The following is a 26,609-nucleotide window of genomic DNA, read 5'->3' on the forward strand; positions in this document are numbered from 1 at the left end:
ATCCTTCACAAGTTTTATATATCAGTCCTTTATTGGATGTGACTTACAAATATTTTCTCTCAATCTGTGACTTGTCTTTTCATTATCTTAACATTGTCTTTCAAAGAAAAAGTGTTTTTAATCTGATAAAGTTCAATTTATCAAAATTTTTCTTTCAAGGGCCATGCTTTTAGTATCATATCTAAATCTTTAACTCGAGGTTAAAAATTTTTTCTCCTATATCTTCTAGAAGTTTTATAGTTTTAGCTCTTATATCTAGGTTTATGATTCATTTTTAGTTCATTTTGCGTGTGGTACAAGATACAGATCAAAGTGCACTTTTTTAGGCAAATGGGTCCAATTGTTCCAAGATCATTTGTCGAAAAGACTACCCTTTCTCCACTGAATTGCCCTTCTACCTTTACAAAACAAACAAAAACAAAAACCAAATTAAAAAAACAAAAACAGATATTTGTGTGTGTGTGTGTGTGTGTGTGTGTATTTCTGGACTTTCTATTATATTCTGTTGATTTTTAATTTATTTTTATGTCAATACCACATTATGTTACTGTAGCTTTATTTTTTATGAATCATAAAATTTTATCAAGATAATGGAAACATTCTTTTTACTTAATAAATGATTTTTACATTACATCAATAGGCATTTATAAAGATGTCTGTGACTTTTATACAACATTCAACACATAGTTAAGCCAGCAAATTTTTTTTTTAAGATTTTATTTACTTATTCATGAGAGACACACAGACAATCAACGCCAGAGCCACCCAGGCGTCCCTAAGCCAGCAAATCTAATATTCAACTACATATTTTTTTTCCTTTATGTGATACATACAATGAATACAATGTCAGTTAAAATTTCTGCCTGAGCATATGTTTCTCTTAATCCCCTGCGTGCTTCCTAGAGATGGGACTAAATGAGCCAGACAGACTTGGAACTTTTTTCAAAGCATATCTTACTGTAACTTTAAATAAATCTTGAAATCATGTAGTGTTAATCTTTCATCTTTGCTACTCTTTCTCAAAGATGTTTTGGCTATTCTAGGTCCTTTACATTTGTATATAAATTTTACAATCAGCTTGTTATTTATAGAGATGATAGTACTTTTCTCTCAAACAAACTTTACAAAAATAAAATGAGGGCAGCCTGGGTGGCTCAGTGGTTTAGCGCCACCTTCAGCCCAGGGCGTGATCCTGGAGTCCTGGGATCGAGTCCCACGTCCGGCTCCCTGCTGGGGCCTCCTTCTCCCTCTGCCTGTGTCTCTGCCTCTCTCTCTCTTGTCTCTCATGAAAAATAAAATCTTTAAAAAAAATAAGGTATTTCTTTTAAAAAAATGAAAGTTATTTGGCACCTTGTAATAAAAATGGGAAAACAGTAGTGTAACTCAATTATTCTACTATGATTTTGGGGTAGTATGTCACTCCTACTCCTAATGTTTACACACTCATAGGGATTATCAAAACTTCACATTAGAAGAATATAATACTGCTTGATCTACATAGAAAATTAAAATCCACAAATTTTTACCAGGTCCGGTAAAAGAGAAAAACCCAAATCCAATGTAAATCCCAGAAGATTTGATGTCTCCAAAATGAATGTTTGCACTAGTGGCAGAATGCTTGTACTTTAAAGAAGCTATTGCAAAAAAAAAAAAAAAAAAAAAAGAACAGGAGCAGTTCACTAGGTGAACATTTCATAAAAGTCCCAAAAAGAAGAGCATGGGGGCTTTAAAAATGATCCAATAAGACACAGCTCTTTACTTTCTTGATTAATAAGGTGAAAACACAATGTGGATTTCATCAAACACTAGAAAAGCACTAAGAAAATGATCCCATCAAAAGCAAAGACTTCAGCAAATGTGAAAATCATATTTTGGGTAATTCTTCTGTGATATTCTTAAAATAGGTCAAATTTGTTTCATCCTTATGTATCTATCTCATCAGGAAAACATAAATAAGAATCCCATTGTCTATCCTAAGGCAGATCATGTATCTCAAGAATTCCAGGGAAATGCTTTCATAGAAGTTGAAAGTGTGTCCCAATTACATATTAGTCATAACAGAATAGGAGAAAGCCCAAAGATCGTCTAGAAGTTTTCAAACCAGCCTGCATATTAGAATCTCAAAGAGAACTTTAAGAAATACACATGACTGGGTCGAACCCTGAGTTCTGATTTCTCTTAACTGGTTTAAGGGTGAGAACTAGTATATATTTTAGAAGAAAATTCTAATGTGAAGACAAAGTTGAGAAGGACTGTCCAAATATTTTCTTTTATATATGATAAAACCGAGGCAAAGAAAAGGTGATTTTCTCAGGAATGCAGCTAGTAAGTATTAGCAAGAGAATGTAACATTTACAAAGAATTATTTATTGATGCTTACATTACCCCCAAAACATAGTGACTTAAAACAACAAACATGTATTATCCAACAGGATTTTGAGAGTTCTTTGAGTGATCCTGTTCAGTATCTCCTGTGGCATTGCTGTCAAGCAATCACCTGGAGATGCAATCATCTGAAGGCTTAACTGGGACTGAACAACAACAACAACAAAAAACACAGAAGGCCTAAGTTGAGAGCAGGCCTCAGTTTCTTGCCACAGAGGACTTTCCCAAACTCTGCTTGCTATGTCCTCATGAAAGAGCAGCTGGTTTACCCAAATGAATGATGCAGGAGAGGGAACAAGGAGGAAGTCATGAAGCTGTCACGATCTATTGACATCCCTCCACTTCTGCAATATTCTACTTATTAAAAGCTAGTGATTAAATCCAGCCCACACCCAAGAGCAGGGAAATTTGCCACCACTCTTTGAAGGAAACAGCAGGAAAGAATTAGTGGTTGGGGCACCTGGGTGGCTCAATAAGCCGAGCATCCAACTCTTGGTTTCAGCTCAGGTTATGATCTCATGGGTCAAGGGATTGGCCTATGTGGACTCCCTACTCAGCAAGGAGTCTGCTTCAAGACTAACTTAGCTTAACCATAGCTTAAACAACAAACATTCTTCACACATCTGGAGGCTGGGAAGTCCATCATCATGGTGCCTGTCAATTCAGTTCCTGATGAGCATCTACTTCATGGCTTGTAGTGTCCTCACATGGCAAAGAGAGCTCAGGTCTCTCTTTCTCTTAAGAATACTAATCCCACCATAGGGGTCCCATTCTTGAGACCCCATCTCAATGTAATACATCTCAACAGTCTCACTTCCAAATACCACTACATTAAGGGTTAGGGCTTCAATCTTTGAATTTTGAGGGGACAAATTTCAGGCTGTAGCAGTTATTTTTCATATCTATATGCTAATATCTTTCCTTTAAAACTACATCATTTCGATAAAAATTTGTTTTTTTTCCAATTGCCAATAATGCTGTGATAAATACCTTTATATATGTATATGTATCTTTATGTATATTATAAATATTTCTGTAGGATAAGCTCCTACAAGTGAAATTACTTGGCCAAAGAAAGCATACACTTAAATTTTAGATAACATCAAACCACACTTCAGAAAGGTTGTAAAAATGTATACCTCCTCAAAAAGGAAGAAACACTGTTTCTGTAGTAACTGCCACTCTAAACATCTGTATCAAAAGACTTCAGGTACAGTTGAACATTGAAGCCGATGAAGGGGAACAATCTCCTGCATAGTTGAAAATCCACATATAACTTTTGACTCCCCAAAACTCTGACTACTAATAGCCTACTTTGACCAGAAGTCTTACTGATAACATAATCAGAACTCAGGGTACGACCCAGTCATGTGTATTTGTTGTTGATTTAACATATTTAGTAGTATTATATACTGTATTCTTACAATAAAGTAAGCTAGAGAGAAGAAAATGTTATTAAGGAAATCACAAGAAAGAGAAAATATATTTATAGTGCTATATTGTATTTTTTATTGTATTTTGTAAGGTGATTTTTTAAAAAAATCTGCATGCACCCAAGCAGTTCAAGCCTGTTATTTAACTGTATTTCTATCCTCTTAACAGATGGCCATTCTCAGTCTTCATTTTACCTGATCAATCTAACTTTTCACATTGTCAATTATCACTTCTTCCACAAAGCACTTTCTTTACTTGTCTTCCAACGCTATATCCTCTCTTGCTTTTCCTCATAACACACTGGACTCCCCTTTGTCAATCTTTCCTCTTGGTTCCTCCTCATCTTCCTGAATTTGACCATTCTCTTGGTCAAATCACATGCTATCTTTTGGATTTAAATACCATATCTCCAACTGGATGTCTAAAAGGCATCTAAAAACATCTAAAGCTACATTCATGATCTTAACCTAAAAACCTCATTCTTCCACAGTGTTAATCTTAATTCAACCCAGTAAATTGCAACTTCATCTTTACAGTTGCTCAAACCAAATCCTTTATGTCCCAACTTTCTCTGTTCTTTCAGATTTCTGCTCAAGACAGATCCTGCCTCCCACCACCATTCTCTATATTCTTAGTTTGCCTCTTTTTAAAAAATGCCATGTCTCAATATATGAAATTAGTGTTTCTTTAATTGATCGTGTCCTCCACAAGAATATGAGCTGAGGTAGGAATTTAGCTGGTTCACTACAGTATCTCTAGCACCTAGAGCAGTTTTATGTAGTTGTTGACATACTGATCACTCAATAATTATTTGCTTAATAAATGAATGAATTTTATAGGTCATACATAAGTATAACTGAAAATCAGGCTGATGAAGTGGCAAAGCCAATAAATTTAGAGATAAAGCATCCAGGATAGGGGCTTAGCCTAGGCATAGCTATGATGCTTTAGGCAATTTATCCTTCAATTTCCTCATCTGTAAAACGGTATTTATGCCATATTCCTCAGAAAATGAGATAGTTGATACAGTATCTCTTTGGATTGCAATACACAAGTTCCACTACCTGCAACATCTAGGAAAAAATATGCTTGAATTCTTAATTTCACCTACTCAGGTACAACAATTTGAGTGTACATCTTCAGAGTCTCTTCTGTTACACTGTATCTTTAAATGTCCACTTGAGCAAACTTTGAGAATAGTAAAGGCAATTACCAGGAAAAAAAAAACCGCGTCTCTAATTGCATTATGGTGATTATTGTACAACTGGGTAAATATGCTAACAATCATTAATTCTATACGTAAAACAGGTGAATTGTAAGCCTTGTAAACTACATCTCAATAGAACTTAATAAAAACCTTTAAGTAGAGAATGAATGAAATTCAGTAAGTAAGCTCTGCAACGGATTAGGTCATCCTAAAACATGGTTTATGAAAGAAACACCAGTATTTGGTCGAGTCCAAAGTGATCTGAACAACCTAGCTTCCGAACTCTACTGGGGGCACGTGCGTGGTTCAGTGGTTGAGCCTTTGGCTCAGGTCTTGGTCCCGGGATGAGATAGAGCGCCGCAAGGAGCCTGCTTCTCCCTCTGCCTATGTCTCTGCCTCTCTGTGTGTGTCTCTCATGAATGAATGAATAAAATCTTAAAAAAAAAAAAAAAAAAAAAGTCCTCTATTAGGATAACAGTGCAGTAAGAACCCAGCCAGGCTCCTCCAGGAAAGAAAGCAGCAAACTCCGAAGCCTGCAGTGCCAGTCCTCACAAGCACCGCACCTGCACCCCTCCTCCTGTCCTGCTCCCCAAGCAAAAGCCCCGTTTCACTATGCAGAGTTGGACGCCTGCAGGAAGGGGTGTCCGCCCATGCTGGTCACTTAGCATCCAGTTTCCGCAAGGCCTGCTGTCCTCCTCTCCAAACCCTGATCTGCGCCAGGGAGCTGATAAAATCTAGGCTCGCAGAGCTGATTCCCCACACTGATGGACCCGCCGAGGTCACCCCGGGTACTTGGAGCCACGAGGCGCTCCGGATCAGAAGGGCCAAAAACAGCGCGCTGGCTCCGACTGTGGCCGAGCGGGCGTCACCCGAGATTTTATGACGGTTCCTGACGCCACCTGGGCCCTCCAACTCCGGGATGCGGGCGCCACCGAGAGCTTGACCCGGCGGAGGCCAGGCTAGAACTCTCCCGGGCCAGCACTGCGCGTCTCGCGAGAACGCCCACGCCGCCCGCGTCCGCCCAGCCCGGGAGCCGCGCCCCGCTCCCGCTCCCGCTCCCGCGCGCGCGCAACTTGTTTTCCCGCGAGACCGCCCCTCGGCTGGGCTGGAATCGCTGGGTTCCACCCCTCGTCGGCGGCTTCCCGCCCCCCACGGAGGCGCGATCTGAAACGGGCCTTCCACCAGCCAATCACGTCTGCCAGCGAGTCACCACCAAGGTACCCTGCGTCTTTTTCGCCCCCTTCCGTGTTCAGCGACGCTCGTCAACCGCCGCAATTCTGAGCCTCTTCCGTCCCCGCCCCTCGGAGCCGCCCGAGCGCGGCGGGCTCGACGGGGCGCAGGCGCAGTAGCAGGCGCAGTAGCAGGCGCAGTGGCGCGCGCTCGCCCGCCGACGGGTCCCTTAGGCCGGTGTGGGCGGTGGCGCGCGGCCCGGGGTCGCACCTGCGGTTTGGCGGCGTCGGTTGTAGGCTCTTGACCAGGAATCCTGCCCAGGCACGTGGTCTTGGCAAAGCAGCCGCACTCGTCGCTAGGGTGTGCTGGGCCGCAGGCGAGGCCTCAGAGTAGGTTTGTACGGGTCCTAATGGCCCCTCTTTTGCGGAAGCAGGGAAATGCTCCCTATCTGGGACACACCAGACAGGCGAAGACAGAGGCAGTGGCTCTCAGCCTTTCAGGCCTGAAAATGGCACCTTGCAGTTGAGGAAACGGCCCCCAGACCGAAAGTGTCTGGCTGTGCCTGATGGCTCCTGGCCTGGGGCAACAAGCTCCATTAATCTGACCTGAAAAATGTTTGTGCTAGGGCAGTTGGGGCTTTCTGAAACCCCAGAGTCACAGGTCAGAAATCCAGAACACATTTCCTAATTTTGAGGCTTATTTTAATATTTGAGTTCAACCCAGGACTCGACCAAGGGTTATAAGGCTGGTTGGTTAACAGCAGATGTGCAACAAGTAGTTCTTAGTTCTCACAGCCTTCCTGCATGCTCAATGGAGCCCCTAAAATTTACCATTTCTCTATTTGCCAAATCCTTAGTCTTAGGCCTAGAGTCACTTTCTAGTTGGGCCCGTAAGAAAATTCATTCCAGTTGACCTCTCCCTGTCCCACAAGTGAAGGAGATCTTACCGCGTAACTAGCAGATCTTATTGCGGTATTAACTTTGCTTTGGTCATTTGGGCAGTTTCCAGTTTGGGGCAATTATGCACAATGCTGTTATGAATAATTTTATGTCTTTTTGTGATATATATATACACACACACTAGTATAAATATACATATACATATACAAATATAGATATAAATATATATATATATCATTTCTTTTTTTCCATTTATTTTATTTTAAAGACTTGAGAGAGTACAAAGGAGGGCATAGGGAGAGAAGCAGACTCCCTGCCGAGTGAGGAGCCCAACAGGAGGTTCAATTCTATGACCCTGAGATCCTGACCTGAGCTGAAACCAAGAGTCAGAGACTTAACAGACTGAGCTACCCAGGTGCCCCATATATGTACGTTTCTATTAGGTGGGTATATGTATAGGAATAAAATTTCTTGTTTATAAGGCATGTATGTATTCAATTTGCGTAGCTGTGAATTATGGTCAGCAGAATAATACTTCCCAAAAAAGTCTATATCTTGATCCTTGGAACTTGTATTTTAGGCTACATGGCAAAAGGGAATTAAGGTTGCTAATCAACTGACTTTAAAATAATTATTCTGGATTGTCCAGCTGTGCCCAGTGTAATCACAAGAGTACTTAAAACAGGGATAGGGAAGCAGGAGGAAGGGAGTTGGAGAAATGGCAATGTATGGAAGACCAGAAGGGCCTGATGTCCCTGGTTTGGAAGGTGGAAGGTGTCAATGAGCCTAGAGTGTGGGCATCTTCTAGAGTTTGGGAAAGGCAAGGGAATGGATTTTTTCCTCTCCAGAAGTAACATAGAGCCCTGCCAATGCCTGGTGACACTTCCAGAAATGTAGGATAATATTGTTCCAGCCACAAAGTTTGTGATAATTTGTTACAGCAGCAACAGGAAATACACTGCCTGGGGACCCCTGGGTGGCTCAGCGGTTTGGCACCTGCCTTTGGCCCAGGGCATGATCCTGGAATCCCGGGATTGAATCCCACGTCAGGCTCCCTGCATGGAGCCTGCTTCTCCCTCTGTGTCTCTGCCTCTTTCTCTGTCTCTCATGAATAAAGTCTTTAAAAAAAAAAAAAAAGGAAATACACTGCCAAAACTGCTTTCCAAAGTAGTCTTATCAATTCATAGACTTAAGATGCTTTGAAAAAAAATATCCATACCTCATCCCTACACCACGCTAACTGAATTGGAATCTCAGGATAGTCCCAGAAAAAAAAAAATTAAGTTCATTAGGTGATTCTGATACATCTGAAAATTGACAACTGCTCTTCTAAAGTTTTAAATCTAAACCCAGTTTTCATCATTGAAGAACAGTGTCAGTAATTTGGCGACAGGATTGAAAGCAGTTCTAGTAAAGACTGTTCCACATACTGGAAGAGTCCTTCTTCCTTGTCTGCTCAAGAATTAGCATAGCTAGGGGCCACAAGAGCCCACTAGAGCCCATGGCTATTGCACTGGAGCCCACTGAATCTTCCAAGGGGATGCCCTTTGAGGTCCTAAGAATTTTAGATGTCAAAAACATTCCCTGTGCATGGGATTGGAATCATCTGGTTCATTAGGATATGTTGTAGCTGGCCTTGGACATTTTTGGTGAACTAGTAGAATTAGAAGATCATGTGATGTTGGAGTAGGAGGATTGAACTTCATGACTTTAGGATGCTGATCCTATTGTATATAATTATGTAAAGCTAAGAATCCAGGAAAGAATTGCCAGAGAAGAAATTAAAAATAAGATTTTACATGAAAGTACCCACCTTGATCCTGAAAGAAAACAAACCAATGATAACAGCAGCAGTTGAGCCATCTCAAGCATAGAACGCCCAAATACAGCTCGCTGAGGTTAGTGTGAACAAAGCTGAGCTCAACTACTTTAAACATCGTATGTACCATAAGGCTTTCAATCAAGTAAGGTATGTGTAAGTTTGAAAAGAAAAAATAATATAGCTCACCTTTTACACTGCTCCATGGTTGGACAATCAGTTCCTATTAACACAATTTATGAAGGATTATTAAGACTAAGTCCTCTTGGTATTTACAGATTTTTTTCTTTAATGTGTTTATAAAGTGGCTCTTTCAGAAACTGCCACACCTTGGCACTTTTATATTTGTGGAAAGCTTGACTCCAGGAACAGGTAGTATTTGCACTTCCTCAAAGAAGAGCTCTAGAAAGCAGAGGACAGCTTGCCTGGTTCCTGATGTAGTACAGTCTGTCCCTCCAGCTGTGTGTGCTCTGTGAGGCTGCAGCAGCAACCGACCTTGGGCCATGGCCCTAGGGGAATCCTGAACACAGAAGGTGCTTCTTACTGCTTCAGCAGGTTACACAGCAAGTGGAAGCTCTGGCCAGGGCTGCCCTACCTTTCTCCTTTTGTCAGGGATGAGGATGCTCTTGAGAGCAAAGGTAAGTGAGCTGCATACGTTGCAACCAGGGAGCCTGGAGTCAACTTCTCAGGTATTGATACCAAATACGGACTCCTGCTTGGCAACAGATTTATAAATCCTGAGAAGCCCTGGGCAATTTCCTTCAAAGAGGATGTTATCAGAAAGAATGAAGAGTGATCCAATATGGAAACTATTGGTGACAGTTCAATTATTTTCCTGACAAATGTCAAGTATCCCTGTTTTCCCTTAAAATTTGAAATACTCTGTGGCATGCTGGGATCCCTGCAGTACACCAGAGTGACTTATCACACTGCTTGAGAAGACAGTTGTGACCATTGAAACTGAACAATTCTCATCTTGTCCTTTACTGAGTATTTAGGATATTCATTTTCTCTAAAGTGCAACTTCTGTCAGCTCCAGGAAAACCTGATACCTCCCACCTTGCAGCTTCTAAAACTAAGTCCCACAGGAGATCTTTTCAAATAACCACAGCAGGCATTTAGTGTCAATAGGCCTTTCCAGATTCTGATTTGTTCCTACAGAGGACATCTTGGATAAGTCTAACACTACCTTGGAAGAGGAGCAGTATCCAATATTAAATGAAATAAATAAGAATTATACTATTTAAAAAGTAACTCGTTAAACTTAGAGATTAAGTTAGAAATACACTGTCAAACACTAAGTACTAAGAAAGTAAAAAAACACAAAACAGTCTGTTGCACATTTATAAGAATTCTTACTTTCCTACCATTCAACATTTCATATCTGACTTTCACACTCTCAGTTAATCAAATAGGTGAGACAGATTCATATTATAGAACACAACTTTACCTGGATTTGTAAGGATGTATATCCCAAAATTGTTCATTTTAGAAATAGTCTGTCCAACTAAGAACACAAGTTCTGGTTAATATCCTACTTAAAGTAGTAGTAATAAAGATATTGTATATATTATAAGTAACAATCAAGACTAGACCATAAATAAATGTATAGAATAAGATAATGACAAAGAAAAGTTAAATGCCAAATATCAAAGGAGAGAATTTTTCAAGTGAAAAATTCCCAATGCATTTTATTCATAATGTAGCCAATTCAAGATGTTGGAAGACATGTCTATATCTTCTGTGTTCTTGCTGGCAGCAATGTAGACCAAACTTTTTTATTCATTATCCTGTCTAGTCTTACAATCAGAAGCAATCTTTGATTTCTTAGATGCTTCATAATCTTGTATAACAAGCCTTAGGTGATTGATGATTTTCTTGTCAGCTGTTCTCACATTAAATCCCAACATCTTCATAATAGTTTCTCGAAAATCAGAAAGCTGCAAAGAACCACCCAAAACACAAGATATATCATTCGTTTTGGTCACCTATTTATTGTGTACAATGAAATTGGTAACCGAAATGTAGTCTTATTAAACATTTCTTTATGAAATGTAACATTCTACATTCAAGTTTTATTTTTAAGCTAGAAATATGGTCTCTTTATAACAAGAATTCTTTATTTAAAATGTCCTTTTCATTTTAAGATTTTATTTTTACACTTTATAGAATAAACCTAATTTTATTGCTGCTTGTTTTTCATCCCTAAGGAAATTCCTTTTTGGAGTTTGGATTTGCTGTATGGTAATAGTAGTCCCCTAAACATCTCTTTCCATTTCTCCTCCAAAAACCGTAGTGATCTTCTAAGGAAAGCAGTTATAACCACCCACAAATCATATCTAAAGCATAAGTAGAGAATATCACAGACTTCAGTTTGGGGAAAATAAATATCCTAAACCAGTAGAGGCATCTCCTGAGCCCACACTGGAGGATGCAGCTGGTTTCCAGTGGTATCCCAGAAATAGGACAAAGCATAAATGGGGAAATACTAAGAAGTCTAAGACCTGGTGGATAAGAAAACTGGCAAGTGCAAAGGAAAAGAAAGGGGCTTTGAAGCAATGAGACCAATAATTTTTAGAGAGCTAGTGCCCACAAGTGAGCTGGAGAATGAGCAGAGAGGGGAGGGAGAGGGAGAGAGAATCTGAAGTGGATTCCATGCCCAGTGCAGAGCCCAACTTGGGGCTCCATCCCATGATTCCAAGATCATGACCTGAGCAGAAACCAAGAGTCAGACACTTAACCAACTAGCTACCCAGGCACTCCCAAAAATGGCAGTTCTGAAGGACAGGGTTTCTGAGGAGAGAGGGAGATACTTAGAAAGGTGAGGTATTCCTTGGAGGTTTGGAGATAAAGGAAAAGAAAAAAGCAAACTGTGGAAAAGGAGGTACTTCTATAAACAAGAACATTGCAGAATCAGGCATCACATAACCCCCCACCCCATCACAAAAGGCTTGACACGATAGACTTCAGAAACTGCACTCACTGTGCCAACACAAGAGGGTAGTATTGAGTTAAGAAACCAAGTAAGTAAACCCTGCCCTGTAACTACCCTAAAGTGAAAACACCTGAAATTGAGAGGGGAGGGCAATTAAAAGGATTTTAAAGTCAAAGACTATCCTTCCAAATTTCTTTAAGAAGAAAACAGCTAGGGGATTCCTGGGTGGCAGAACAGTTTAGCGCCTGCCTTCGCCCCAGGGCATGATCCTGGAGTCTCGGGATCAAGTACCACATCAGGTGCCCTGCACCGGAGCCTGCTTCTCTCTCTGTGTCTCTGCCTCTGTGTGTGTGTGTGTGTGTGTGTGTGGCTTACGAATAAATAAATAAAACATTTTTTTTAAAAAAAGAAGAAAATAGCTAGTTAAGTGATGAAAATACTTCCCCTCCCCCCAAAACTGCCACAGAGCAAAAGAAACATGTTTGACACAATACCTGATATAGATTAAATTTAGCACCTGGGTGGCTCAGTCGGTTAAGCATCTGACTTTTGATTTCTGGCTCAAGTCATGGTCTTGGGGTCATGGGATTGAGCCCCTCCATGGGCTCCACACTCAGCACAGTCTGCTTGTACCTCTCCCTCTGCTCCTCCCTTGCTTACACATATGCGCACTCTCTCTCAACTAAATAAATTTTTTTAAAAAACATTTTCAAACAAGGATTTGCAGACATTGTAGAGGGCAGGAACACCTTTACTTTGAATCAGAAATATAGTAATTCATAATACAAATGGACAGGAGTGCCTGGGTGGCTCGGTTGATTAAGCCTTTGGCTCACATCATGATCCCGGGGGTCCTGGGATTGAGTCCTGCCTCAGGCTCCTTACTCAGTAGTAGCAAGCTTCTCTGTCTCCTCCCCATTCACGCTCTCTCTCTGTCATTATCTTTGTTTCTCAAATAAATAATCTTTTTAAAAAGAAGATAAAGGGCAGCCCCGGTGGCGCGCAGCGGTTTAGCACCTCCTGCAGCCCGGGGTTTGATCCTGGGGACCCTGGATCAAGTCCCACATCGGGCTCCCTGCATGGAGCCTGCTTCTCCCTCTGCCTGTGCCTCTGCCCACCCCCCACCCCCGTGTGTCTCTATGAATAAATAAATAAAATCTTTTTAAAAATAAAAAATAAAAAGATAAAAATGGACAACAAAAGATATCCAATATGCCTCATAGATAAGGAAGATGTGATGGTTGAACTCAGGCAAGAACAAGACAAAGTCCTCTCAAGTAAAGAGTCAACTACAGAGTACCCAAAGGAGAAGAGAGCTGACTGAAAATATAGTAAGGGATATTGAGAAGAATAAAAAACAAGAATATAAATATGGGGAAGTTTAACGAGAAAAAATATCATGACTTTGCCTCAAGAATCTTTTAAGGTAATTGGCTAAAGTTACATATTTCTTAAGCAACCGGTAATAGAGATGTGGCATATAATTCCACAGTACCCCCAAATTATCAGCCTTTTAGGAATTCTCCTCAGAGGCACCTGAGTAGCACAGTAGGTTAAAGTGTCTGACTCCTGGTTTGGCTCAGGTTGTGATCAGGTTGTGAGATTGAGCTCCATATGTGGCTCTGAGCTTAGTGTGGAGTCTGCATGGGTTTCTCTCTCCTTCTTCCTGCCCCTCCCACTCATTCTTTCTGTCTCAAATATTTTTTAAAAGTCTCTTAAAACATCTGCCTTATAAATGTAGTGAAAATCTAGGCAAATTTAGAAGCACTATCCTCTTTTCCTAGAAAGTGACTTAGCCGCAGACACATGGTTTCCTTTGAACTTCCATTCTCTGACATTTTTTCCTCTTGTCATTGGTTAATCAGTGGATGTATATGCAAACCAAAGCTAAGATAATCATGTATGCCATCCCTTGCTGCTGTAGATTCACCAGGAATAGACATTTGACCTTAACTGGGCTTATAAGATCCTTTCCTGGGATTCTCTCTCCTGTTACAGAATCTCTAAACATAAAACAACCTGACACACACAGAGAGATGCTAAGAAGAGACGCTGAGAAAACTTTAGAAGGCTCCAGGTGCCGATCCGGCAGCCCAAGTGCAGCTCTGCGCCCCCAGAGGTCTGGTTGTTTAACTCACCTTTGACTCCATAAACAAACTCCTTTTTGTCTGGCTCAGATAGAGTCTAAGTTGAGATGAGTGTTGATCACTTCAACTTAAAGACCCTTTATATAATAACGAACAAAACAAACCTCTTGTTGTCCTGGTACTTTATCAAGCATGTTCTTTGCTGTGCAGAGCTCAGGAGTGACAGCATTTAACATCTGGTGGACTTTCTCTTTGTCTCCTCTTGCCTCTTGCTTGGCAGAGTCTAATGTAGTTTTCAAGTTCTCTGCTTTCATAACTGCCTTCCCTTCCATTGCTTCAACTTGTGTTAAAGATTGCCTGAGCTTCTCAATTGTTTTGTCCTGTGAGGGTATGAGGTTGGGGGAAGGGAGGTGACTAATTAGATCTCTTCTAAATAAAAGACAGACAAGATCCATGATATAACTCATGTTTCATTTCCTCTTCTTTCTCTCTCTCTCTCTCTCTCTCTCTCTCTCTTTAGATATGGAAAACAAAGAAAATTTCACAATATATGAAATAAGAGGACATTTCTTGGGACACCTGGGTGGCTCAGAAGTTGAGCATCTGCCTTTAACTCAGAGCATGATCCCAGTGTTCAGGATAGAGTCCTGCATTGGGCTCCCTACAAGGAGCCTGCTTCTGCCTCTGCCTCTCTCTGTTCTCTCATGAATAAATGAATAAAATCTTTAAAAAAAAAAAAAAAAGACATTTCTCAACCATCATACTCATCAATAAATCACTGCGTACTTTTATAAACAGGCACTTGAGATTTAAAGGGGTTTAACGAGTATTCATGTCCTCAAAGTCTTACAGTCTCTGCTAACTAAATTCAGAAATAGAGAAAATAACTGACTTTGCAGAAATATAAATATTGCTGATAAAATGGCAAAATAACATCGATCTGTAAGTAGGGCACCTGTAAGTCATAAAATGTATGTTTGAAATACTACGAGTGAAGTTTGATATGAAGAAAATCCAAAGAGGAGCCTCCAAAATAAAATTTTTAACTATTACACCAATAAGAAAGACCAAAATAAAATAAAAAATGCAAGGACTCTAGAATCCTAACATTTAGAAAGCAGTTACCTTTGACAAGTAGGGAAGAGATTATATGAGGGCTTCAGTGGGGTTGATAATATTCTGGTTTTTAAAATAAGTGGTAGATGTCAATGCATCTAATTTTATTATCCAATATCCTTTAATATTATACAAACTCGTGTTTATATAAAATAATTTTAATATTAATTTTTTAAAAAATTCAATGAGAAACATGCAGCTAAAATAATAGACTAAAGCTTAAGAAGTTTTCGAAAGCCTCACTTCCTTCGCTTACCTTAAGGACATTTACTCTTGTAAGTTGAGTTTTCATACTTTTATTTGACAATTTCAAATCACTGAGCTGTTTCTGAAGTTTCTGAATTTTATCCTCTAGTCTTTGAGTTGTAGCAATCTGTAAATTCTGCTGAATATCCAATAATGTTTGCTGCTCATTGTCTTTCTCTAGCTGTCTGGATATCTTGCCATGCTCGTCTATCCATAAATTCTTAGTCCCAGAATTTTCCTTTGTAGAGATCAAGTATTGAAATAAAGAAGTTGTGCTTTAAGGTGGTGGTCCACACTAGCATACCAGATCTATTCTAGGCTAATAAACTGCAGACAGTAATACTTCTGCATACGTAAAATATTTTCTACCATAAATATGCATTATTAAAATAATCTTGAAAATAAAATTGATGGCTCAGTGCCAACAGTTTTATGAATATCAGATGGTAACAGATTATATCAACTTTTCTGGCAATGTATTAAAAGGAAATAAATATTTAGATAAAGATTAATATACAGAGATATTCTTTACATAATTTACAACATGGAAAAATAGAAACAATGCAAATGTCAAAAAATAAAAATTAAATAAATGACATATGATTGATTATACATTCCCTAAAAGTCAAGTTTCAAATATATTACTAAGAGAAAATACTACTGATATAGCTAAAAGAAGGAAGCAGATTAAGAAAGACTATGCCTAAGGCAGCCCCAGTGTCTCCGTGGTTTAGCGCTGCGTTCAGCCCAGGGCGTGATCCTGGAGGTCGCGATGGAGTCCCTCCCTGTTAGGCTCCCTGCATGGGGCCTGCTTCTCCCTCTGCCTATGCCTCTGCTTCTCTCTGTGTGTGTCTTTCATGAGTAAATAAAAAATCTCTAAAAAAGAAAGAAAAACTATGCCTCTATGTTAACATTGGTTATCTCACAGTGGTAGGATTACTAGTGGTTTGAATTATATTCTTTCTAATAATCTGTACTTTATGAAGTTTTTACCAGCAAAAAAAGTATACAAATTTAATAAAAATACCATATATTTTCATTATATATAAATCAAAAGCTAGTAAAATTTATATTAAAAAAGAACCACTGATTCTTTGGAAAAATAAAATAGATGCTCCAAGAAAGCCTGGTTAAAGAGGAAAACGAAAAAAAAAAAAAGAGGAAAACGAGGGGCACCTGGGTGGCTCAAAAAACCATAGTAAGGAAAACTATTGGATTTAATAAGTGAATTCAGTAAGATGGTAGAAAGTTCATAAAAATATAAACATATCAAATGCAGGGCACCTGGGTGGCTCATTTGGTTAAGCCTCAGACTCCATTTCAGTTCAGGTCATGATCTCAGGGCCCTACACTGAGCTACATGCTCAGCGGGGAGTCTGCTTGAGATTCTCTTTCTCCCTCTTCCTCTGCCCCACCCCTCCAGTTTGCACATATATGCAAGATAAATAAATCTTTTTTAAAAATAAAACATAAAAATGCATTTATTTATAGTTGTAATAACCACTTCAAATAGAAATGGGGAAAATATGCTATTAACAATAGACAAAATCTATAAAAGACCTAGAAATAGGGGATCACTGGATGGCTCAGTGGTTTAGTGCCTGCCTTCAGCCCAGGGCATGGTCCTGGAGTCCTGGGATTGAGTCCCGCATCGGGCTCCTGCATGGAGCCTGCTTCTCTCTCTGCCTGTGTCTCTGCCTCTCTCTCTCTCTGTGTGTCTCTCAGGAATAAATAAATAAAATCTTTAAAAAAAAAAAAGACCTAGAAATACATTTTACAAGAAAGACTGATACAAAGGACTTATAGGACTTAAATGAAGAAAAGTATAAAATCCTACTAGAGTATATAAAATAAAATCTGCAAAGTGAAAGAGAATATGAACCAAATAATCAAAAATTACCAATTACTAAAATTATAAATTACTAAAATTACTAAATTATAAATGTTTAAATTACAGATATATGAAATAGCAGGATATAAGGATATTAATCTTATTTTAAATACATTTTGAAATATTGATATTAAAAAGAATTTTTATCAAGAATTATATTACAAAGCTGACTGAGTAAATTAAAACTATATGTACAAATTGCCACTTTGACAGGTATAAAATTTACATTAAACAATTACACTCAACAAAGTGTTAACATTAACCTACTTTATTTTTGTCCATTGTTGTTTCTTTAAATGTATTCTGTTGGGGGGTGCCTGGGTGGCTAAGTCAGTTAAGCATCTGCTTTTGTCTCATGATCTCAGGGTCCTAGGATCAAACCAGCTTCAGGCTCCTGTTCAGCGGGGTGTCTGCTTCTCCTTCTGCCCCTCCTTCTCTATACCCCTCCCTCTGCTCGTGCTCTCTCCTCTCAAGTAAATAAAATCTTTTTTTAAAAAAATGGATTCTGTTGGACTAATTCTTCACCTGCCACTAAATGAAATTTAGGGCAAGGCCTTGTTTTCTCTGATCACTTCCAGTTTCATGTAAAAATTATAACTTTACCTTTACTAAAAGTTGTAGGTACTCAGGAGAGATGACATTAACTGATGAAGAAATTATAAACTAAAACAACGAAGTAGAAATAGCAGATCCGGCAAATGTAAGAGTTGACATGAACAACATCATAGGTGAGATAAATAAGATGAATAAATTCTTGATTTGAGGAACAAACTGAGTTGAAAGATTAGATTGAAAACTCTCCAAGAAGGCAGATAAAAGGACAACAGGATATAAACTTTAAAAAAAAGAAAAAGAAAAAAGCAAGGACATGTAGTTGGCTCAGTCAGTAGAGCGTGTGATTCCTGATCTCGGGGTTGTAAGTTTGAGCCCCATGCTGGGTATAGAGATTACTTAAAAATAAAATCTTAAATTTTTTTTAAAAAATTAAAACGAAAAATTTAAAAAGGCAAAGTGTATTAGGGTTCTCCAGAAAGACAGTACCCATCAAGGATGTGTGTTTGTGTATGTGTGTATACAGTTGACCTTGAACAACACAGATTGAAACTGCAGGAGTCCACTTAAACACAGATATTTTTTTCAATAAATATATTGGGAAAACTTGTGAAGATTTGCAAGAATTTGAAAAAATCCTCAGATGAACCAAATAGCCTAGAGATATCAGAAAAGTTAAGAAAAAGTTAGATATGTCACAAATACATAAAATATCTATAGAAACTAGTCTGCTTTATCATTTGTTATCATAAAATATCACAAATCTATTGTAAAAAGTTAAAATGTATTAAAAATTACCCAAACATATCATTCATGAAACCATTATCATTCAAGAGAAATATAAACAAACATGAAGATGCAATGTTAAATCATAACTGCATAAAATTAACTATACTACATCCTATACTACTGTAATAATTTTGTGGCCACCTCCTGTTGCTATTGCAGTGAGTTCAAGTGTTGGGACTATCTGTGACACTAATCTGTGTGAGCAGTTGGTATCTCCAATAAATTCCATATTGTGATAAGAACTGATCTCTTACAGTTCTTGTATATTTTTTCATCATGACTAATGCAATACTATACACCTTACATAACACAACAGGATCTTACAAAGTACCAAATGCCTTGGTCAAGTTTAGTGGTTGTCTAAAAATAATTAGGACCAAGTAAAAGAAAACATAGAAAGTATGTTAAAACACTGCAAAAATTAAAAATTTAGAGAATACCAACACATTTGGGGATGGAGGTCAACAACCAAAGGGGCACGATATTCTGATAAATATTTAGAGTATTTTTTTTTAAGGTTTTATTTATTTATTCATGAGAGACACACAGAGAGAGGCAGAGACACAGGCAGAGGGAGAAGTAGGCTCCCTGTGGGGAGCCCGACATGGGACTTGATCCGGACCCTGGGATCAGGCCCTGAGCTGAAGGCAGACGCTCAACCACCGAGCCTCCCAGGCGCCCAAGAATATGGTTCTTAATTAAGGAACACCAACATAAGAATAAAAATAGAACATATAACTTTAAAAAAGAGGGAAAAAATGTATCTATCTTCATAGAAACCAGGAAAATAAACACCTCCTACCCATCAAAAGGAAAGTAAAATGTATGGAAATTTTGAAAAAAGTTAGCAAAAACACAAACTAATATAATAATAATTGTAATAAAGATAAGTATGTTAAATTTACCAATTGGATACCTTCTAATCTGATTTTTTAAAATACAACCATATATTGTCTTTAATCACAAAGATAAATGCAAAAAATAAAAGGATAAGATATATCAGATAAACATGAAACAAAACATTGCATTCGGAACAATAATTTCTGAAAATGGAGAATTTAAGGCAATATTTTATAAAGCACAAAGAAAAGAATGTTTCATAGTGCTTAAAAGAATAAGATAGGAAGGATCATCAGAAGCACACATGTTGCAGTAAGTAGGCTCCACACTGTGTGGGGCTTGAACTCATGACCCTGAGATCAAGGCCTGAGCTGAGATTTAAGAGTTGGATACTTCACCAGTTGAGCCACCCCAGCCCCTCGAGATTGATCTCCTTTGGAAGAGGGAACGGAAAAATGGACTTAAATGGAATAAATAAGAGAAAGCCCTTCTACGGCTCAAGATAATGTGTTATGAACCACAGAGTTTGGTTAACTCAACCTTCTGCAAGGAGTAGAAAGGTAAAGGAATCTAAGAAACCAACCTTAAAGACATCATCCAATGTTGGCTAGGCTGTAAAGAAGAAATAGGCACTCATATATTTCTATTTAGAAAGTGAATTCCTTCTACCTTTTGGAAGTAGTATTTTGGCAGTGGCTATTAAAATTTTAAATATTCATTGTGATTCTACAATTTCACATTTAGAACTCAATCCCATAGGGGAAGAAAAGTACCAATGTGAAAAGATAGATGTATAAGTCTACTTATTGCTGCATTATTTGTAGTGGCATAAAAGGTGGAAATAATTTGACAGTCCATCAATTGGGAAGTGATTAAATAAATAACTTCTATACACTCTGGAATACAATGCAGCTCTTAAAGGAATACCTTAATTTTTTTTAAAGATTTAATTTATTTATTCATGAGACAGAGAGAGAGAGAGAGAGAGAGAGAGAGAGGCAGAACATAGCAGAGGGAGAAGCAGGCTCCATGCAAGGAAGCCCGATGTGGGACTTGATCCTCGGACTCAGGATCAACCCCTGAGCCAAAGGCAGACGTTCAACCGTTGAGCCACCCAGGCGTCCCAGAAAATCTATATCTTTTAACTTAAGGAAAAACCATGAAGTACTTACTTTTTACTATGTAAGAAGAGTATTTGACTAGCATAGTCTCAGTTTTATAAAAATACCACCACCCACATATATGTATTTGTATATTTCCATAACCATGGCAATATTTGTAGAAAATATATACACTGCTAGTTCCTGAGGTAAAATAGGCAGAAAGAAGTTTGGGGAAAATTATTGTTTTCTTTGAGCCTTTTAACTTGATTTTAAGAGTTGTAGAAAGCATGTGTTACTTGAATATTCTTAAATTTTAATATAGCGTTTTAAAATTTTTTCAGGGAAATGAATAATCATTGATTATATATTCAGGAACAGAGGTAGAAGCTGCATTTATCCTTAGACTCTGTGGAGTACATAGTTAATACCACTTCACTAAGGTCTGGAAGTTTTCTATACTCAGTGCTGGATACAGATATGACGAATGAGTGTAATGGAAGACTGAATGAGTGAGTGGTGAATGAATGAGTGAGATTATGCTTGAAGCCACAACAATTACAGAAATAGTATAGATATAATATGACATGCAATTCTATTGAGATAATGAAATAGAATTTTTAAAATCTCCTAAAAAAAATTATATTGTACCCTGTCTCCATACCACTCTTAGAATTGACCGTTTCATCTCTTCCTTACAGATGCAGAGAAGCAGAAAGTAGAGAAGGTACTGGTCTACATAGTAATGACTGAGGAATAGCATCACTGGCCCCTTCCTGATACTCCTCATATCTAACTGATACAGTGCCTGATGTCCTGGCTATACAGTCACTCCTTTGAGCTCTTTCCTTCTAATCCACTTTTTAAAGTACATTAAGAAATACATTAACAAATGCTCTTACAATGAATACATGTATTCATTGTGTATTAGAGAAATGAGAGATATGGAACAAGGAGAGGCTTTTTTATAAAGGCAGATTTAAGGGTTTGTGGCAAATTTTCCTCTTTTCTAATATTAACTATAAATAGTATTAACAGTTTTAAACATTAGATAATATGATCATTTTCATTGTCAAAGAAATGTCTTATATGGGAAATTCTTACTTTATTTCTGTCCAAGTCTAATCTCCCTTGAAAAAGGTCATTAAGAGCAATTTTTCCTTCCAGGCGTTTCAAGGGTCTTTTTTGTTCCCTATACCTTTCTTGCATTTGGGATGATTCTTCGGCGGCTTCTTCAGAGTGATGCTGCAGCTGCTCCAGGCACTTTGTGAGCCTCAGAATTTTCTGCTGCAGGCTTTCCATCCTCTGTAGGGAGAAAGGATAGATACAACTCCTGATGGCCCATGATTCCTATTTTGTTTCAAAGCTATGTGCAAGTTCTACTGACACTGACACTGTAGCAACATTACATTAAAAACTAGGTAAATGGGGGAAGACTTTTAAGATTTGACATGTATCAGCTGATTTTAGAAAAAGATATGGAGGGGCATCTGAGTAGCTCAGTTGGTTAAGTGTCTGCCTTCCACTCAGGTCACCATCTTGGGGTCCTGAGATTGAGCCCTGCATCTGGCACCTTGCTCATTGGGGAGCCTGCTTCTCCCTCTCACTCTGCCTGCCATCCCCTTGCTTCTCTCTCTCTGTCAAATAAATAAAAATATATTTTTAAAAAGAAAAAGAAATGGAAAGTTTTGATATACAAAATGAGACATTTAGTCATTACTGAGAAATCAAATTGTATAATGAATTTTAAGCAAAAAGTGAAAGAAAAATTAGAACTCTGTAATAAATAGACTGTAGCAGATTTGACTAACACATTGAATCTAAGCAATACCTATCTTTATTTAAATTTGGGGGTGAAGAGGCATGACATTTTACTAAAATGATTTGGACACAACAAGGAGATACATCCATTGAAACTTCCTGGTGCAATCTTTTAAATTCAAATAAATAACTGATCTAATGATGTATTTTACTGACCTGGCCAGTATTTAGGCATGATAGACATATTATCTTCACCATACCACTATTTTTAAGCCAGGATTCACAGAGCTTACACTGAAGTGAACTAAGCATTTATCATGTATTAATCCATTTAATCCTTACCACTCTGTGAGATAAGAACTATCTATGCCATTCCAGCCCCCAACCCCATTCCACTATCACCAAATTCTACAAATGAAATTGAGGCCCAGAGAGGATAAGTGATCTGCCCAAGAGCACACAGCTGGCCATGGCTGAGCTGGGATTCATACTTGGGCTATCTGCTCTTAACAAATATAATACACTACCTCTGCTGTAATAATTGACATCCTTTTCCTTTTTATCACTGTAGTATTAAAAATAAAATCAAAGTTAAAATTCAGAGCCACAGAATTTACATCAGCTAGTATCAAAACCGATGCATTAAAAATAATCGACATGTTAAAAGAAACAAATTTGAAAGAATGACTTCTCTGTCAATACACCTACAGACTTCCAAGACCGCTCATTTGCACCAATTTCCTGAATCCTCTCTTTCACAGCTTCCTCCGTGGCTGGTATGGGTACAATACTGTTGCTCAGAAGAGTAGCCAACTGACTGATGAATTTCTGGTAGTGGGATTGTGTAGTTTTAGTTTCCCAGCTGAATGAATATGGAGGTCTGTCCAACTCATATTTTTGTTTTTCCTTATGGGTTGAATCTTGATGACACTTATCCCAAATTTTCTGCCCATCTTTTGGTCCTTCAGAGTAGAAAATGTCTCTCTCAAAGTTCTTGGTCAGGATAGCTTCACTTTTATCCTAAATATGCCAACACACAGGTTAAACTTCCCATTTAGAATTTAATACGGAGACATTTACTTCCTTTTTTTGAAATATAAATATAGTCATAATACAAAACTTTAGGAGCAAAGCCCTTAAAAGAAATAAAAGAGTTGTGGAGTCATAAGAGAGACAAGGCCATACTCAAAAGAGAAAACTAAAACATCAGAGATATTAAAATGACAGTATGGAGAAAATGTTTTGAAAACATAGGAAATTCAGCTTGGAAAAGCAGATAATCAAAGAGCCTCAGTTTATGAAGTTATACTCTTTACAGAAAATTTTGAGCTAATAAATGTAGAAAGAATAACAGGAATTTTAAAAATCAGCATTTTACACCTAATGAAATAACTGAATCGGGCAAAGACCATCAATGAATGTTAAGACAATTAAATGAAAAATTGGGAGGGAAATGGTTATTTCCATAAAGACTTCATTATGATTATAGAACATTACTAGTAACAATTTTGATAAAGTAAAAGTATAAATGAAAGAAGTCTCATTTTCCCCCCCAATCTTTCCCTTGCTTCCATAATCATCCTGCTTCCATTTTGTAAATAGCTGGTAGGGGGAGGATGATGCTTATACTTCTTCCCTGAACTCCCACACATTCTACCTTTATAAATTCTAGTCTTCTTTCCACCTTCTTGATACTTTCAACTCTGGAAGCTGAGTAAATAGGTTCAGTTTCTGGGCTTTATGTCATGTTAAACAGAAATAGAGACTAGAACTGTTGAAGTAATGATGGGTTTGCATCACTACTGAAGCTAGAATAAAAAAGGCAATGGGAGAAAAGGTCAGAGTTCCATGGATGCTGGTTTGGGAGAGTTTTTCAGGAGTGTGACATTCCTGAGAGAAGTGAAAAAAACTGGGAAGTGTTACTGTGAATTACTTGAGAGGGACATTCAAAATTGGAATTACTTAAAACTACTTTGAAAGTAGCTCCTGAATTTTTTTAAATGGAAACCCTCAGATTAATTGGATTTTGGTGGACCTTGTTTTACATTCAGATTATATAATAACCTGTTAAAGTCTAAGGATTTCAAAATAAACTTTCGCCACTTCCTTGGCAATAGAGTGGTTCCCAACCTCCTCCAACATTCTTCTCTGAAGTCTCTACTCATCCTGTGAATTGCTATCTACTAGTGACCAAGCTCATCTCTTCTTTCTAAACCCAACTCACACCATAATTCTAGATTTCAAGGTCCAGTGTAGATGATCCACGAATTTAGCTTTGTGATTTCTGTGCCTTGGTTTCAATACTTTTGCCTACATCTCTCTTCAACCCTTATATTCAGAGCCCAAAACCCAGATGTCAGCAGAAGGAAGTAACCCACGCTAGAAATGTAAAACCCCAATATTTCGTTCTTTAACCACCATCTCTCCTCCTCCCACTTCTCTCTCAGTTCTGTTCCCTCTAATGGTCCTTCAGTATCACAGAGACCTTAGGGCTGCCTTGTGCTTTTTCTCTGTACTTCAGAAAGGCTTTCCAGCAACCATACTGCACTGCTTCCTCTGACCTTCCATAAGAAGCAGATCAACAGGGCAGCGTGGGTGGCTCAGCGGTTTAGCGCCGCCTTCAGCCCAGGGCCTGATCTTGGAAACCTGGGATCGAGTCCCACGTCGGGCTCCCTGCATGGAGCCTGCTTCTCCCTCTGCCTCTCTCTCTCTGTGTGTGTGTGTCTCTCATGAATAAATAAATAAAATATTTAAAAAAAACAGATCAACAAACTACTCAACATTTGCCAATTATCTCTTGGAGTAACACAAGATAATAAAAATCTTGTTTTATTATAATAAATACATTATTCATATTATATACTATATGTATAATTTATATGAAATATACGATATATAATAAATATATGAATAATTTTATAATAAATATAGCAATATATTAGATATAATAAACAATAATTTTTTATTTTATTAAAATAAATGATGTATTATTATGGTAATAAAAATCAATCAAAATTTATTCTCACCTTCATCAGGAAACTATCCAAGGGATCTTCTTGCCCTTTCATATTCATATAAGGGGTGCATCCATCAGTACCTGCTAAGTTTTTCTTCAAAAGGCTTGCTTTTCGTTCTGCCTTTTCTTTTTCAAACAGATGTACTCTGTGTAAGATATCGGTAGGTAACAACATCATGAAACCAACTTAGTTTTCAAACTTCAATTAAAAATAATTAAAAGAAATAATCCCCATTTAAAATATATTAAATACATGTATCGAGTAGAAGGGTACTTCCTATGAAAAGGGCAGTGTAATTACCCAACTATTTCTAGAGAGAGACTAGAAACGGCAGAGAAATGGAGAGAAAAATAATCCAGTGCTAGGTCCTCTAGTATTTTCCCTGGGGAAGGTCAATTTAAACCATCCTTTTCAAGAGGAAGTTTGAGCATGAATATCTGCCTGCCACTATTAATAATAATGTGATCTGCCTGCCACTAGTAACATTGTGATGATCAGGAAGTTCCACAGGGATACAAGCACTCCTATTTTAATAACACCTGATGGGTCTTCCACTGGGATTTGATGAGAGAAAAGGGAATTAGAATAATGATACAGCAATAGAGAATAGCATATTTAAAAACTTGTTTTATCAAATACACAAATAATTATTTGGTTCTTGTTTTGATTATTAATTGCTAGGTATTGTAATATTTCTATCCTGTACCCATATCTAATTTTTTTTAATTTTTTTAAAATTTTTATTTATTTGTGATAGTCACAGAGAGAGAGAGAGAATGAGGCAGAGACACAGGCAGAGGGAGAAGCAGGCTCCATGCACCGGGAGCCCGACGTGGGATTCGATCCTGGATCTCCAGGATCGCGCCCTGGGCCAAAGGCAGGCGCCAAACCGCTGCGCCACCCAGGGATCCATGTACCCATATCTAGATTAAAGTTTCAATCCATCTTTTTGTTTTTATTTTTGTTTTTCTCTTCTAAGAATTACAGCTTACAGAATTAATGACTTTGAGTCAGTTCAAAAGAAATTATCTGTATTATCTAAACAGAAAATTTAAACTCAAAAGGCTAGAGACATGCAAGACACACTTACAAGATCTAACACACCTGTAACTGTAACCCTAGAGTGAGAATGGAGACACAATGGGACAAAAATAATATTTGAAAAAATAATGCCCAAGGTTCCAAACCTGATGAAATACATAATTGATAGATCCCATAAATTATGTAAATCCTCAGCAGGATAGATACAAAGAAAGCTACACCAAGACACATCATAGTCAAACTACTACCAAGAAAAAGCACACATTATTCCCTTCAAAGGTATGATAGTAAGACTGATGATTGACTTTTCAATAAAAACT

At 38.0% G+C, this 26,609-nt stretch overlaps 1 protein-coding gene and 1 long non-coding RNA gene across 8 annotated transcripts in view; one reads left to right on the forward strand and one right to left on the reverse strand.

Moving 5' to 3' along the window:
* Positions 1 to 6,032: 6,032 nt before the first annotated feature.
* LOC111097074 lies at positions 6,033 to 25,995 on the forward strand. 5 transcript variants are annotated; one of them, XR_005363400.1, is made up of 4 exons: positions 6,420 to 6,589; positions 7,364 to 7,538; positions 13,848 to 13,968; positions 21,172 to 25,995. It is a non-coding gene; the product is annotated as an uncharacterized LOC111097074 (long non-coding RNA). The 5 variants fall into 5 exon arrangements; XR_005363397.1 differs by lacking the exon at positions 21,172 to 25,995 and adding an exon at positions 14,457 to 16,608; XR_005363399.1 differs by lacking the exon at positions 21,172 to 25,995 and adding an exon at positions 14,457 to 16,608 and having other exon boundaries at positions 7,364 to 7,523.
* The window catches only part of LOC480351 (coiled-coil domain-containing protein 170-like), a 53,409-nt gene continuing 37,363 nt past the window's right edge, over positions 10,564 to 26,609 (reverse strand). For all 3 annotated transcript variants that reach the window (XM_038544916.1, XM_038544914.1, XM_038544915.1), the window contains exons 4-9: positions 25,258 to 25,393; positions 22,940 to 23,251; positions 21,575 to 21,775; positions 15,309 to 15,536; positions 14,101 to 14,316; positions 10,564 to 10,854 (exon numbers count right to left, since the gene is read on the reverse strand). In XM_038544916.1, coding sequence (XP_038400844.1) covers positions 10,693 to 10,854; positions 14,101 to 14,316; positions 15,309 to 15,536; positions 21,575 to 21,775; positions 22,940 to 23,251; positions 25,258 to 25,393 — 1,255 coding nt within the window. In that variant the 3' untranslated portion in view covers positions 10,564 to 10,692. The remainder of the gene's footprint in view (positions 10,855 to 14,100; positions 14,317 to 15,308; positions 15,537 to 21,574; positions 21,776 to 22,939; positions 23,252 to 25,257; positions 25,394 to 26,609) is intronic.

The sequence above is a fragment of the Canis lupus genome, chromosome 8, assembly GCF_011100685.1.
Source record: "Canis lupus familiaris isolate Mischka breed German Shepherd chromosome 8, alternate assembly UU_Cfam_GSD_1.0, whole genome shotgun sequence".
Taxonomy (NCBI): domain Eukaryota; kingdom Metazoa; phylum Chordata; class Mammalia; order Carnivora; family Canidae; genus Canis; species Canis lupus.